General features: G+C 36.8%; 1 protein-coding gene across 1 annotated transcript; it reads right to left on the reverse strand.

The window, feature by feature from the left end:
* Positions 1-3393: 3393 nt before the first annotated feature.
* Positions 3394-13189, reverse strand: DMRTA1 (DMRT like family A1). The gene is made up of 2 exons (XM_027839072.1): positions 12553-13189; positions 3394-4412 (listed from the first exon to the last, which is right to left on the reverse strand). Exons 1-2 carry the CDS (start codon positions 13187-13189, stop codon positions 3571-3573), a joined length of 1479 nt encoding a protein of 492 aa, XP_027694873.1. The 3' UTR covers positions 3394-3570.
* Positions 13190-14235: the final 1046 nt, after the last annotated feature.

Genomic DNA, 14235 nt, shown 5'->3' on the forward strand with positions numbered 1-14235 from the left:
TGGAGCCAATATGCAGATGGCAGTAATTAAAATAATTTAATTTGATTTTTACTGCACCCAAATGACCTATCTCTAATGTCTGTTAAGATTCTAAATGTGAATGTAAGGAAATGTTGCATTAACTAACTACTATAAAACAATAAATAATATTTCTCAGGGAGAAAATGCTACCACTAGCATATATTCATATAATAATTGATTATATTTGTGGGCTTCAGGTGTGATTTTATGTTGCAGAATTCTCAAAATCATCCCTGTTCCATGTGCAAAGTAGCATTTTTTACATATCTAGAACTGTAATGAAAAATTAATATTTGTAATGTGGAAGGAGCTGAAGCTGTCCAAGAGACCTCAGAAGTCCTCTAAAATTCTCTTCCAATTCTAAGATACTATCTGCTAGAAGTTTTCCTATATGTGGCTTAGATGTTGACTACACCCTAAGGATTCACACTCAGTTGGAAGTACACGGTTTAGAAAATTTGATTGAGAATAAGGAGACTTGGGTTCCATTCTCAGCTCTCTCACTACTTGTACGTGTAACCTTTGGCCAAAGTATTTTATTGCTCTGGGTCTCCATTTTCTCCTTCTCTGAGTATCACTCACTACTCTCTATCCCATGTTTCATCTATCATTCAGTTGTCCACTCAGGCCACTTGAGATCTGCTTTGCTTCTCATCCAGAAAAGCACCCACAACACTGGACCTCCAAAATCCATGCTCCCAGGCCATGAAGAAGATAACCCACTCAGTTTTGTAACTCCCTAAGGCTCAGCATTTTGAATGAGGTCTGAGTGAGTACAAACTCACCTAAGTCACTAAATCTACTCAGTTCCAGCCTGGCAGATGATACCTCATATTGCATGCTGCCATCTAACCAAGCTCTCTAGCTATCTGCAAAGACTTCAAAGAGATATTAATTCTCCTAAAAATCACTAATTGTACATAATGTTATTACTAGGTCATATCTTGAAACTAAAATATTATATCTACATTTTTATTTTGCCAGATAATTTTTGCAAATTTTTTTTAAATTTTTTTTCAGAATGAATCAGAAGTCAGAAAACAATTGGCTTAGCTCAAACAATAGATAGCAGTGTCACCTTGGGCAAGCTATTTAATTTTTATGGTCCTTTGTTTCCTCATCTAAAACATATGTATATTGGATTAGATGATCTCTAAGGTCCCTTTTAGTGCTAGCTTAATATTAAATATTAACACCATTCTACCTATAAGAGGTCAAAATATTGAAGTTATAAAAATCAACCTTCAAAGTTTTAATATCACTGGTCACATGATCTTTTCAAGTTAGGAAGACCTGAGTTAAAAACTTACCCCAGTTAAAAACTGACCTAAACATTTACTAGCTATTTGACCTTTGGGCACATCATTTAAGCTTTAAGTCTCAGTTTTCTCATCTGTAAAACAGAGATAATAATAGCACCTACCTCCCAGAGTTGTAAGAATAAAATGAGATAAAATTTGAAAAGTTCTTAGCATAGTTCCTGGAACATAGTAAGGACTATATAAATGTTAGCCATTATTATTATTATCTATATTGGATATATGGCTATAATTATAAGGAAAGCATTCATTAACTCCAACTTTGTCATCCAATTCAAACATTCAATAAGAATGAAATCTTCTAAATCATTTGTAACAAATTTAATATTAAATGATATGAATTCCTTTTGCCTAAGATTGTTAACATTGCCAATCAGTACAATTATTGAGCATAATCATATGTAAAAATTGCAATATAAAGAATATAGTCACTCAATAAGCTACTTGTCAATAAAATACATCAGAAATACACATCTCAAATTTCCTATCTTCAGTGCCTAGCACAATGTCTCATAAACTATAAATGCTTAGTATTTTTTTTTGCACTAATGAATAAAAATAACAAATAAATCCTCAATGCTGCTAAAGGTAACTGGGCTAAGAACAACCTTGGTGAATCCTCATTGAGTCTTTTGTCTCAGCTCCCATTCAGCAAATGAAGACCAGAGGAGGAAATAAAGTTATCTTCTTTAACCAATTAACAAGATGTGACAAAACCTGAAATTTGTTTTGTATGAATATTTCCACTGAAGATGATACCACTGGCTCTGAAATAAACTCCTTTTTAAAAAATAAATTACCAGGAGAGAAAACATACACTATTTCAAAAAGCTATTTGAGTAAAGGACAATTCCTGCACAAATTAGAGAAAGTTATTCTAAAAAGCTCTCTGTGTGTGTGTACACGTATACATATATATACATATATAACTTCTTCAAAGGAGGGTTTCTTAACCTGAAATTTGTGAATAGATTTCAGAGGATCCATGAATTTTGATGGGGAAAAATTGTCTTTATTTTGACTGACATTTAACTGAAATTTAATGGTTCTTTCAATTATAAATGTAAGAAAGAAAACATAATTCTGAGAAGAGATCCATAGGCTTTATCTGACTGCCAAAGAAGTTCATGAAACAAAACACCAAAAGAAGGTTAAGAACCCATTCTTCAGATGTTCTTTTCTTCTTACTCCCAATGGTTATGTATATTGTTAAGCAAAAGCAGTCCCGAAATGTCATTTTTTTATGTTTTCAGTAGTCAGTTCTACTTTTTCATTCTATGGAATCATTTCTGCCAGAAGTAAAGTGATTTTGTCAGCCTTACCACAAAATTTAGTTACAAATAAAAAATACAAATTAAAACCCTAAGTAGTTTGCTATAAAATAGTTCTCTTCTAAAATGAATTGGTTTTAAAACTCCTATTTTATAAAGTGATTTTTGTCTAATACCTGAGTTGTAATAAGGGATAATGGCCAGGAGATGGTGCCCTCTTACATGTCATGATTAACCTTGGGTCTTGAAACCTCGAAAGCTTAAGTTTTAAGAGAAAAGTATAAAAAAGCATATGGAAAAATATGTCCCTAATATCCCCCCAGACATTGTAAGTATGAATGGAAAATAATTAAATTATAAAATGTTGATTCTGAGAGAATGAAATGTCTTGATTTTTCTCATGTCACTGAAAATTACTCTCTTTGGCATAGAAATAGAACTTTTGAAACATTGTTACTTAGTGGGAAAAAATGAAAGAGAGGTGAGGAAGCAAAAAATAATTATAATTCCTCAGAAGAACTTCAACAATTATCCAACTCATAGTAGACATTTAACTTGCAACCATTTACAGTACACTGGATAGCTTCTCAACTACAAAAGTATTATGAAGACAAAACTACCTTTCACCAAAATAAATTTCAATTTTACAGTTGTTTTTTTCAAAGCAACTTTTTCACAGAAAATCATTTAGAAAGAAAAATAAACAGCTTTTCCTAATTACTGCTAATAGGTGGTTTTCAATATTTCTCTTTAGAAATATAAGATTTCTTAATACAGGGTCATACAAGGCACACATCATTGTCAAATGCTTCTTTCTTTAAAAGTAATTTAGAAAAGTCTGGTCAAATTGAGAACATCATTATACTGCTTCAGTAAAAAAATATTTTTGAGGACAGATATGTCACAGCATTGGCAACACTTGCATGATTCCCAAAGTGTTCCATGCAAAAAAGGAAAAATTACTGATTTTCCTGATTTAATCTGGAGTAGAGTCCACTACTGGTCACTGAGCCTTTGCTGGTGAGGTAAGAGGCATCCCTGATCATTCCTGAAAATGAATAGTCTATAGCTGGCCGGAAAGGCAAAGCTGGAACCAGACCAGATGTTAAGTAGGGGGACATAAAGCCGGATAGTGCTCTTCCTGGAGAGGAATATGATAGGCGTAATGGACTGATACCTAGCCTAGGATTTATGCTATAGAGATTTGGATCACCACCAAATGAAGTGGAACTAGTGTGCAAAGGAGAAAAGGCTGATTTATTCCCTAGTGTTCCTATACCTAGCCCAGCTAGGCTAAAATTCGTTCTTTGCAAAGCCGTCACTTCAGCTCCCACTGAGTTTGCAAGGTCAACAGTATCTTGTTTGTGTTCTTTTCCATTCAGGACTTGCTCTATGGCTTGGACTACATCTCCTTTGCAATACTGCAGAATACTTTCTAGCTGGCTGCGTTTGTAACTTGGGAAAACCTTAGTAAGAATATCAAGTGGGTCTCTTGGTCGGGAAGAAACTGTGGGAAGACTCGACCTAGCAGCAGCAAAGTCTTTGGCCCATTCACTTTCATTTCCTGATTCCATATCAGAGGACGACAAAGATCTAGGACTCTCTGTACCTTCTGACTGCTCCTCAGGGTGAGGGGACTGAATATTCTCCTCCTTGTCTGAATTTTCTGACCCAGATGGCTTCTCTTCATCATCTCCATTATCACCAATAGATTCAGGAGATCGCAAGGAAAGCTGATGTGAGGTGATTATTGAACTATCTAGACTACTGTAGTATGAGCCAACTTTCTGAACCTTTGAATCTGAAAGGAAGAAAAAAATAAATTAAGTATAAATTTTTTCAGTCAGTATTCAAGCCAGCGAGTAATTATGCTTAAAACCAATCCATACATTGTATATTTGCAGTATTTCTTTTGAATAAGTAGTTTCATTTATATCTCCCTCTAATGGCCTTTTTGAAGGGAAAAAAAGGAAAAGAAAAACTATTTTTAAAAATTTCATAAAGTTTTTTTTTTGGTTCATAAGACCAAAAGTTTCACAATTCATATTAACAAAATAATGTTCAAAATGTATAAAGTCTGCTACCACCTGAAATATTTTTTCTTTTATCTATGGTTTTGAATAGCAATAAAAGCCATTGAAGTTGTCACAGAAAGATCCTTTATTATCATATAATAAAAATAGAACAAAATGAAATTATTAAAATTGGGTCACAAGCTGGAAGAAGCTACTTTTTTTTGGCTTGAGAAAATCTGCCCACTAAGGTTAAAATTTCAACATTGAATATTTATTGTATACTCTCAAATTTCAGTTTGTATATTTTTTCCAGGACTTATAATTTCATAGGTGTGGGAAACTCCTGGCAAAGGAGTTCCTATACTAATACAGCTCTGTACCTTCTCTTTAATTTTTAATCCTGGAAAGTTCACTTTAACACAAGAGTTTAAATGAATTGCCATGGGTCACCTAGTATGTGGCAGAGACAAGACCTACACCCAAAGGAGTCTAGCTCTCTATCCACTATGCCATGCTACCTCTCATGAAATGTATATGGGAATGCACAGTGAAAATATATGTGGGAAAATGGGGAAATACAACTACAATTCAACAACGGGCTTTTAAGACATCATTAATCAAAGATGTAACAGATCTGTACTGGAAGTATGTGACATTTCCTCACTATTGATAAGTATCTGCAATCTACTTTTCTAAGAGCCAATTTCCTCTAATATTCTTTTGAAATAAAATGTTTACAAATATTATACAAGAAATTTATAATAAAATGGCACCACTGATTTTAAATGGCAGTGCTCTGAGCCTATAAAACTTCTTTTTAGATCAAAAGTCATTCCTGAGGTTTTTCTTTTCAAAACAAAACAAAACTTCATTTGGTTAATAACAAAATCAGAAAAGTTTTTCTGTCACAAGTTGAAAGTTAATACCATAAATACTTAGAAATCAAAGTACCAAAATAATTTTATTTAGAGAGAAATAACTGAGAACCTGTAACAACAAAATATATTATTTAACTTTGTTAAATTATTTTTATTTTAATTTCTAATTAATCTACAAAAATGTTTCAGTTGTATTTCCATGCAAAAGGGCAAAATAACAGAAGTATTCAGGATGCATATTTGGTGTGTTGCCCTGAAAATTACATGATTTAGTCTTGAGTGGCTTATGAATACTATGTACTGAAATTCTGTCATTATCTAAAGCAATGGTTCCCAGTCTTAGTTTTGCCACAGCCCAAATGATTCCACTTTTCTCAAAGGGGTATTCCTAATTAAAAAAAAAATTAAACAAACGTAGTTGTAATTTTTAAAAAAATGTCTGGATATGGGGCAAGAAGTTGAACAAAGAACTGAAAAAAAAGACTAAATGTCATTTTGACTTCAAAAAAAATCTCAGAACTGTACTGTCTACAATACCTACAATTTTAGTTTAATAATACGCTTTTAAAAATACTCATATGGTGATATTAAGATTAACATTATCCTGTGCTGCACACCTTCTTATTAGTGAGGTTAACCAAATTTGCACCTAGTAAAAATTAAAACTTTTAATATCTTTATCCATATAATTGATTTTATATAGAAACTTTGTAAAGTAACTGTTTTCAACCGCTTGTGAAATATATTCCTTTTAAAATGACAAGTTAAAAGTTGGATGTGTTTATTTTTTTGTATTTATAATTAGTAGGCCTTACTCCTTTGAATTTTTTCATTCCACTAATAACAATTATCATGTTACCTTGTTTTTGTTACTTGAATACATGTTCTCTTGCTTATTTGATCATAAAAATCTTTGAGGGCAAATGTAATATCTTATTTATCTTTTTTTTTTTTTTACTTTCCCACAGTACCTTGTACCTTGTACCTTGTCCTTGGTGCCTTGTATTGAGTACTTTGTAGGTCCTCAATAATAGATATCTAAATATAGTCCTTGGATAAAATTAAAATAGTTAACTAATATAAAAACCCTCAAACCTTATTCTTTTCCTAAAAAAGAAGTTGTTTTTTAAAAGTAAATTGAGGTTGCACTAGATATCTAATTACATAGAACAACCAAACACAACTGTGGTTCATTAAAGCATTAGTCTGCAAAGTGAGAGCCTCCCACCCCACCTTCATCTCCCAACCCCCACCCCCTCATACACCCCAACGGGAGAGCTTTGGGGCAGAGGTTCTTTACTTGGTTCCCTGGCCTTGTTTTTATGTGTTGTTGTTGTTGTTATTTTGATCACTGGATTTCAACACAGTACGTTTTCTGTAATCCTATGGATTTTGTTATACGTTTTAAAAACTTTATTCCTAGAAGGAATCCATAGGTCTCACCAGGCTGTCAAAGGAGTCCATGGAAGGAAGGAAAGACAGACAGAGGGAGAGTGAGAGAGAGAGAGAAAGAGAGAAAAAGGAAGGAAGGAAGGAAGGAAAGAAAGAAGGAAGAAAGAGAGAGAGAAAGAAACCTTGCTCTCAGTGATGGGTAAAATAATCATTAATAAAGACGTATAGAATATAATCCTAGGGCCTCATTCATCCTAACAGGGCTAGTTTATAGGCAAGAGCTCTCTCTGGCCATCAATTGTAGGAAAAGGATAGGCCATCTGTTTTTCCTCTCTCCTCACCTCCCTCTAAGGGCTAGGAAGTGGTGGTGGTGGGGATAGATGCATGATAAAAAGCAGGTGGGGGCCAGGTGGGGCAGTTGGGGATTGCAGCACCCCATCTAGAGAGAATTTGTTAGGCCTAGCCATGGAGTGTGAACCAGTATTGGAAGCAGTCAAAAGAAGAAGATTTGACAGACTCATAAGCAACACCCCTCAGAAGACAAGGACCAGAGTGGCTTTACAGGCCCACAAGTTGGCAGGTGACCTTGGGGCCACTGGTCATTTCCTTTCGTGCCCACCATGTTCCTCCAAGTTCTAGGCACTTATTGTGGCTATGAAAAATTGAAGCTGAGAAGCTGTGTAGGGAATGTTGACAGAGACAAAAGCAGTAGTGGGCTCATAGGCCTGGTGAAAGGCAATAATCAGCAAGCATTTACAAATTACCTACCATGTCTTGGGCACTGTGCTAGGCATTGAGTATACAAAGACAAAACTGAAAAAACCCATGCCCTCAAGGATCTAACCTTTTAGCAAGAGAGATAATGGGTAAAAATATAGGCATCGATGAAAAAGATATGATAATTTGGGGAAGAGGCACTGGCATCTGGGTTGATCAGGAAAGGCCTTACATAGAAGTGGCACTTGATCTAAGCCTTGAAGGAACTCAAAGAGGAATTCCAAGCCTGGAGGACAGCCAATGAAGAGGCTGAGACGTATGATGGAGTGTCCTGTTGAGGAAACAATTAGGAAGCTAGTGTGACTAGTGAGAAAAGTGTGTAAAGGGGAATAATAAGGCTGGAAAGATAAGTTGGTTGAGACCAAGATGGGAAAGGCTTTAAATACCAAAGAGAGGAAAATGACATAGAGAGAACTTTATAAAGAAGAGAATAATGAAATATACCCCAAAAGAAAGATTATTGAAATTCACTATCAAGATTTTAAAAAAATAATCAAACAATTCTCCTTGTCCACTAAACCCAATGTTTCGTCAATAGCCAAATAGAGATGATACTTAAACATAGGTCTTCCCTTTTACACACAGAATTTATATCATGACACCTGGTAATGAACTAGGAGAAAACTAGATCAGTTCTTTTTTTTCCCCTAACTATGATGGATATCAAGATCTTGAGAAAGAGGCAGAAAACAATGGCAAAAAAAAATCACAGGCAGGACAGATGTCAGTGTCCTGATTAGCTCTTCCATCTTCTTTTCACAGTTTCATTTTGTGGAGAAAATGCATGGAATACTACAGCTTCATCTCCAATACTAATCTCAGTCCCCAGGTCTGTGAGTCACTGGGCTGAGCCTAACTCCACTGCAGCAAGCAAACAAAACAAACAAGCAAAAATTAGAAAGCATCAAGGGACTAGATGCACAAATGACTGGTGTGTATGAGATGTTAAGGAAGAACTAGTACCTCTGATGTGAGGGCTCCCTGAACCCTTTTCAGGGCTGCTCTTTGGCGTCCATCTTTCACCCAACTCTCACCTGTGGCTTCAAAAAGCTGTAGCATGTACAGATGCCACAAGCTGGTAAAACCATCTCAGCAAATGGGCTAAATCAGGTTGAGGATAACTAACAGATCTCAAACCCACTGGTAAGTTGGAGGGATGTCAACCCTAAGCATGTGAAAACTTCTCCCCCAGGCAGAACAGGCAAATGATAACAAGTTGTTCCAATGGCCTTGGCCATGAAGGCAGCAAAAACTGGTGCTGTAAAGTACTTAGAGCTTGGTCAGACATCAAAGATGCCAAGGTCATCCAATGTACCCTGGGCCATGGTCAGTCATCTTGACTTTTGTCTTGCCACTGTACTTCAATGATTCTGAAAGAGTGTGATTGACAACTTTATGTAACTCTACTCACTCAAATCTAATTCATGCACAAGTCAAGACATCACCCCATGATGCTATTGGTCCTCTTTGAAAACAAAGGAAAAACAACACAAATGATCTGGCTCTTAGAGGGAAGGAGAAGGGGAAAAACATACACTGAGTGACTACTATATTACAGTCACTGTGCTAAGCACTTCACAAATATTATCTCATTTCTTCACAACCACACTGGGAGGTAGGTGCTATTATTATCTCCATTTTACAGTTGAAGAAACTGAGGCAGACAGAGATCAAGTAACTTGCCTAGGGTCACACAGCTAGGGAAGTGTTTGAAGTCAAATTTGAACTCAGGTCTTCCTAACTCCAGGCCCAGAACTCTATCTACCATCAAACTAGCTGCCTAATCTCTAATGTAATATAGTTATATAGTGCCCCAAGTAAAGATAGACTTGGGCCATGTTCTACATAGGCTTGTCAGAAAATGGCTCCTTGGGACAACTAGATGGTGCAGTGGATAGAGCACCAGCCCTGGATTCAGGAAGACCTGAGTTCAAATCTGGCTTTAGACACTTGACACTTACTAGTTGTGTGACCCTGGGCAAGTGACTTCACCCTGTTGCCTTTCAAAAAAAAATGGCTCCTCCTCTGCAGCCAACTGGGGACCACTGGAATTAAGAACTGCTGCTAAAGTGAGATACTTCCATAAAGGAGGAAGATTATAGCACTCTGAAAACTCAGATATCTCAGGACCTTGAAACCAAGAAAGTGAGGAAGGTGGTCCAACAGAAAACTGTTCCTGGAAAAGTATGTATGACTGAAGCAAAGATTTAAAGTCTGAACCATCATCAAGGACAGAGGAAGAGCTTGAAGACTGGATAAACAGTCTGCTTTCCTAAAGCGGAAAAGTGCCTGAGTTATCACAACTGACTTGGTACTTACAGGTCCATCAAAAAGTGAACAGTACAAGATGATTGTCCAGGAAGAGCTATCTATAAGCACACCCCATATCAGTGTTCCAGCATGGTTATTTCAGTTTGCTTAATTATAGATAACAATGACTATGATAAAAATCAAGAGGCTTATTCTAATCAATCATTCTCTTTAGCCTAAAATTCTATAATATGACTTTCTTAAGAATGTTGTCCCCCATACATTCTATATTCTGCAACTGTAAATAGCAAGATCTAGGTTCCACCCAGTCTTTAGTGTTGATTTATAGGAAATTAGGTGCTACAAAACAGGAGGTTCCAAGAATAAGACGTGATTATTGATGTACGCCTTGGGAAGGGGATTATAAATGCTGGCAAAAATTAAATTAAATTAAAAAAGAAAAAAGAAATTGAAGTTTACTAATACATAATATATGAATTGACTCTAATGTCCCCACTTGAGCCATATGTCATATGGTTAGTCATCTCTAATCTACAATGCACAGAGTGGCTTGAAGAAAGAGTGGGAGATTTTTAACACAAAAGAGTTAACAAGAGTGTTCTCAATTGATTATTAATTTACCACATATTGTGACGTATTCTTGTATCACAATGGTATACCAATATATATATAAAATGAAGCTTATTCAATAATGGTTTGATAATCTTTTAGTGAGAGCAAAAAGGATTTTGAACCATTAATAAATACATTTTAAAATATGCTTATTTCAGCTTTGATCTTTAAAATTTAAATTTTCCTATTTAATAACATATAATCTGCCAGCACAGTAGTACATTATACAATTTATAAATAAATATACATATATTGGGATACCTGCAGAATTTTTTTTTCCTCTCATGGATTATGCAATTATAAAAGTTTGGAAGTCACTGCATTGGAGAATTATTTAACAGGTTTTAGATAACACAATAGGTTAATGAAGTTCAATTCATATGCCTCATATTGTTATCTTTCTTAATAACTTCATTGTCTTTTCATTTCATGATTTTCAGTATTCTTCGACCTTCTAACAGAAAGATAGTAAAGTCTTGATTCTATGTTTTAATCAAATAAACTAAGAAGTTTGTAATGGATAATATATATGCATATATATACATATATGTACATATACATAGATATGTCATTTAATTCCCTTTTCATATATACTGATGCTTTGCCAATAATGGTAACAAAAGTCCAAGAATTGCCCATGAACAATTATTTTATTAGAACTGTAATTTTTCTAATGAATAAGACTAAATAATTGCTTTTTTAGTTTGCTATTATTTGTCTGCTACGTTAAAACACAAGAATGTATGTTTTCACCACTATTAAGCCCTATATAATTACAGAAAATTCCACCAAAAAAAGAATTTGAATTTGAATGGCCTTCTTATTTGCTTTAAGAGGTAATTGTAAACTTTTTTCCCAAAAATTATTGTTTTACTTACATGTTAAACTATATAGATTATCAACTGCAAAGTACTTTACTACTATGCTATTAAAACAACTAGAAAACACTTTAGATAAGAGCTAATATGGTATTTTAAATGTTTTCCAGAGTTGAGAGTGTCCTAAAGGCTTAATTGTATTCTTAGAGAGGAGAGAGGACTACTAAGAATTTTTACTCTTCCAAGGGAAACAACAAATACAGAGATAATAATCAAAAGAATGACAAAAAGAGTTTTCAAAGAAATTAGCTTGATGTATTTGATAGCTTTTCCTGTGTACTTGCTAAATCCCCAAGCTAAAATCTGGTTTAGTTGCTAGAGTACTTAAATTTTGAAGAAATGAATTTGCATTCTGACTCTCTCCATTACTATGAGTAAATTTGGTGAAGTCACTTCCATTCTCTGGGATTGAGTTAATTCAACTATAAAATAAAAGGATTAAACAAAGTAATCTCTAAAGATCTTTTAATATATCTGTAGAAATATGAATAAAGTTCCTGTTCATGAGTTGGATCCTGACATAGGATTACAGTAGAATAAAAAGAGCAATGCTAGAACTTTCCAACTCACCAGTATCAGAAAGTGCACAGAAAAACGTGCAGAATTTGATATGTGATTCAAAACCTACCTTTTCCTTAAATTAACCCCTGCCCCAACCCCATTACACCCTTTCCTTGCAGGTTTTGATACCTCAGTCAATGTGCCAAGCTAATTAACCGTTTCCAGGAAAGGTGCAAAACAATTAACTTTAGGAGAGGAATAAATCCTAGGGGTCACTTTGGGCCCTCAGTCTTTAAGCCAGTTTTTTTCTTTTTTTCATTCTCTTACAGACAAAATAAAACATCTCACAAAACAAAGCTATCGCCGAGTGGATTAGCACATGCTTTTCGAAACATCCTTATTGCTACACTGTTGGGTTACCTAGGGCTTGCTAAGTGATTTTTAACAATTTGTTGAAAATCTCTGTTAATTTTTTTTTCAAAGAGAATAACTCTTCATGTGCCCCAAAATCAGCATTATATGCCCCCCAAAGAGGAGATACTTAAGTACACCTCTAACTTTTGGTATGCCATTTATAACATTGCTTCTGGTCGTGAACAGGGAAGAAATCAACTCACCTCTTTTATCTTCCTGATACTCTGAGTGGAAAATATCGAAGGGAGCAGCCCTCCTACTTCCTAGACCCCCGGTACTCAGGTTTAACCCTTCGGCAGTCCCTACTCCAACCCCTGCTGCCGAGGAAAGCTCCGAGCCCACGCAGCCTCCAGCTCCCCGACTGCCAGTGGCCTGTCCCGGATAGAGCAGCCTCTGCAGCCCACGGGCTTCACTCTCCTCCTGAGCCTGTTGCCTGCGAAGCGCAACTTGCGCGGCCATCACTCGCTGGCGCTCAGCGATCAGAGTGCACTTGGCGCAGGCACAGTCCCTCCAACGACAGAAACGCTTGTGGCCCTTGAGCGCAGACACCACCCCGTGGTTGCGGCAGCGGGCGCACTTGGGTGTCCGCGGGTAACCCCCGCAGCCCAAGGCACCAACCCCCCTCTCCAGCCCCGCAGCAGAGGGACAAGCTCCACTCCCGGCGGCCGCCACTGCTGCAGCCCGCAAGAACAGGCTGGGGGGCCGGAGGAAAGCTGGAGGGATGGCTACCCCAGAGGCCATGGACAGCGAAGAGGAAGCGGCTGCTGGAGATGGGGCCGCCAGCCCTGAGGACAAGGTCTGTCTGCTAGAGTCATTGCTGCTCCCGTTGGCAGCCTCCATCCCCGGGACGTTACAATGGGACAGAATACAAGAAGTCAGGGAGGTCAACTTTCTCGGTGCTGCCCACAACCAGCCCCTCCTAGAGTTGAAGAAGGGAAGTCGAGTCAGGCACTTAAGCAGGGTTACCCCTGACCCAGCCAGAAACAAAGTTGTCCCTTCTTTCTGTAATTAAGTCTGGGACAGCAGTTTCAGAAGCTGCAAAGTGGAACAACTACAGCTACCAGGACCGCCTCCTTTTGCCTTGTGCGCTCTTTCGTCTCCTGGTGCTACTAAAGGGCTCAAATGGAAGTGGTAGCCTCTGTTGATGGGCGCGCCACGCCCACCCCCAATCACCTTGAAAAGCTGTGAAACCTAGAGAGGGCTTGGGGCTGAAAGTGAAGACCTACATGGGTTTGGGGGCGGTACTGGAAAGGGAATTTGGAGGAGGTGAACGAATGGAGCGCAAAAGCCCAATCCCCACCTTTTCTTTCTGTTGTAACTTCAGAATTTCTAAAAGATTCTTTTGTAACATGACGATACACACGCCTAAACCACCCTGATACACATATTCAGATAGAGTTGCCTTCTTGTGTAACTTTTCCAATCACAGGAGTACCCAGAGCAAGTTTGCATGATTTCACTTTCTTTGATACGGCTCCATTTCCTTTAAATCTGAGTATCTCCTTTGCTTTTTTTTTTTTAATTCAGTCCTTTAGTGTATGGATACTCACAGAATCTCATACTGGCCTTCCCCAGTTAATGCTGTCCCCCCACCGCCATCTTCTTAAAAGAAAAAAAAAAGTTATTTCATCGAAATTAATTGATGAGGAAAATCCCACTACTCCCTCAGTATGGATCTTCCCTACTTTTTCTTCCCTAAGAATGCTCCTTTCTCCATTCACCTCCTTTGACTGTATCCACTGCCAAATTTGTTCAAATGCACCAGTCTTTTTCTTTTTTTTTTAATGGGAGAAAACCTTGGAATATAAACTGTCTACAGTTGAAGCAAAACCTGTGCACAATACTACTCTGAGAGTATACCATTAACTCTGCTTTGCTTAAAGTCT

This window comes from Vombatus ursinus, unplaced genomic scaffold (assembly GCF_900497805.2).
Source record: "Vombatus ursinus unplaced genomic scaffold, bare-nosed wombat genome assembly UNPS02014832.1, whole genome shotgun sequence".
Classification (NCBI taxonomy): Eukaryota; Metazoa; Chordata; class Mammalia; order Diprotodontia; family Vombatidae; genus Vombatus; species Vombatus ursinus.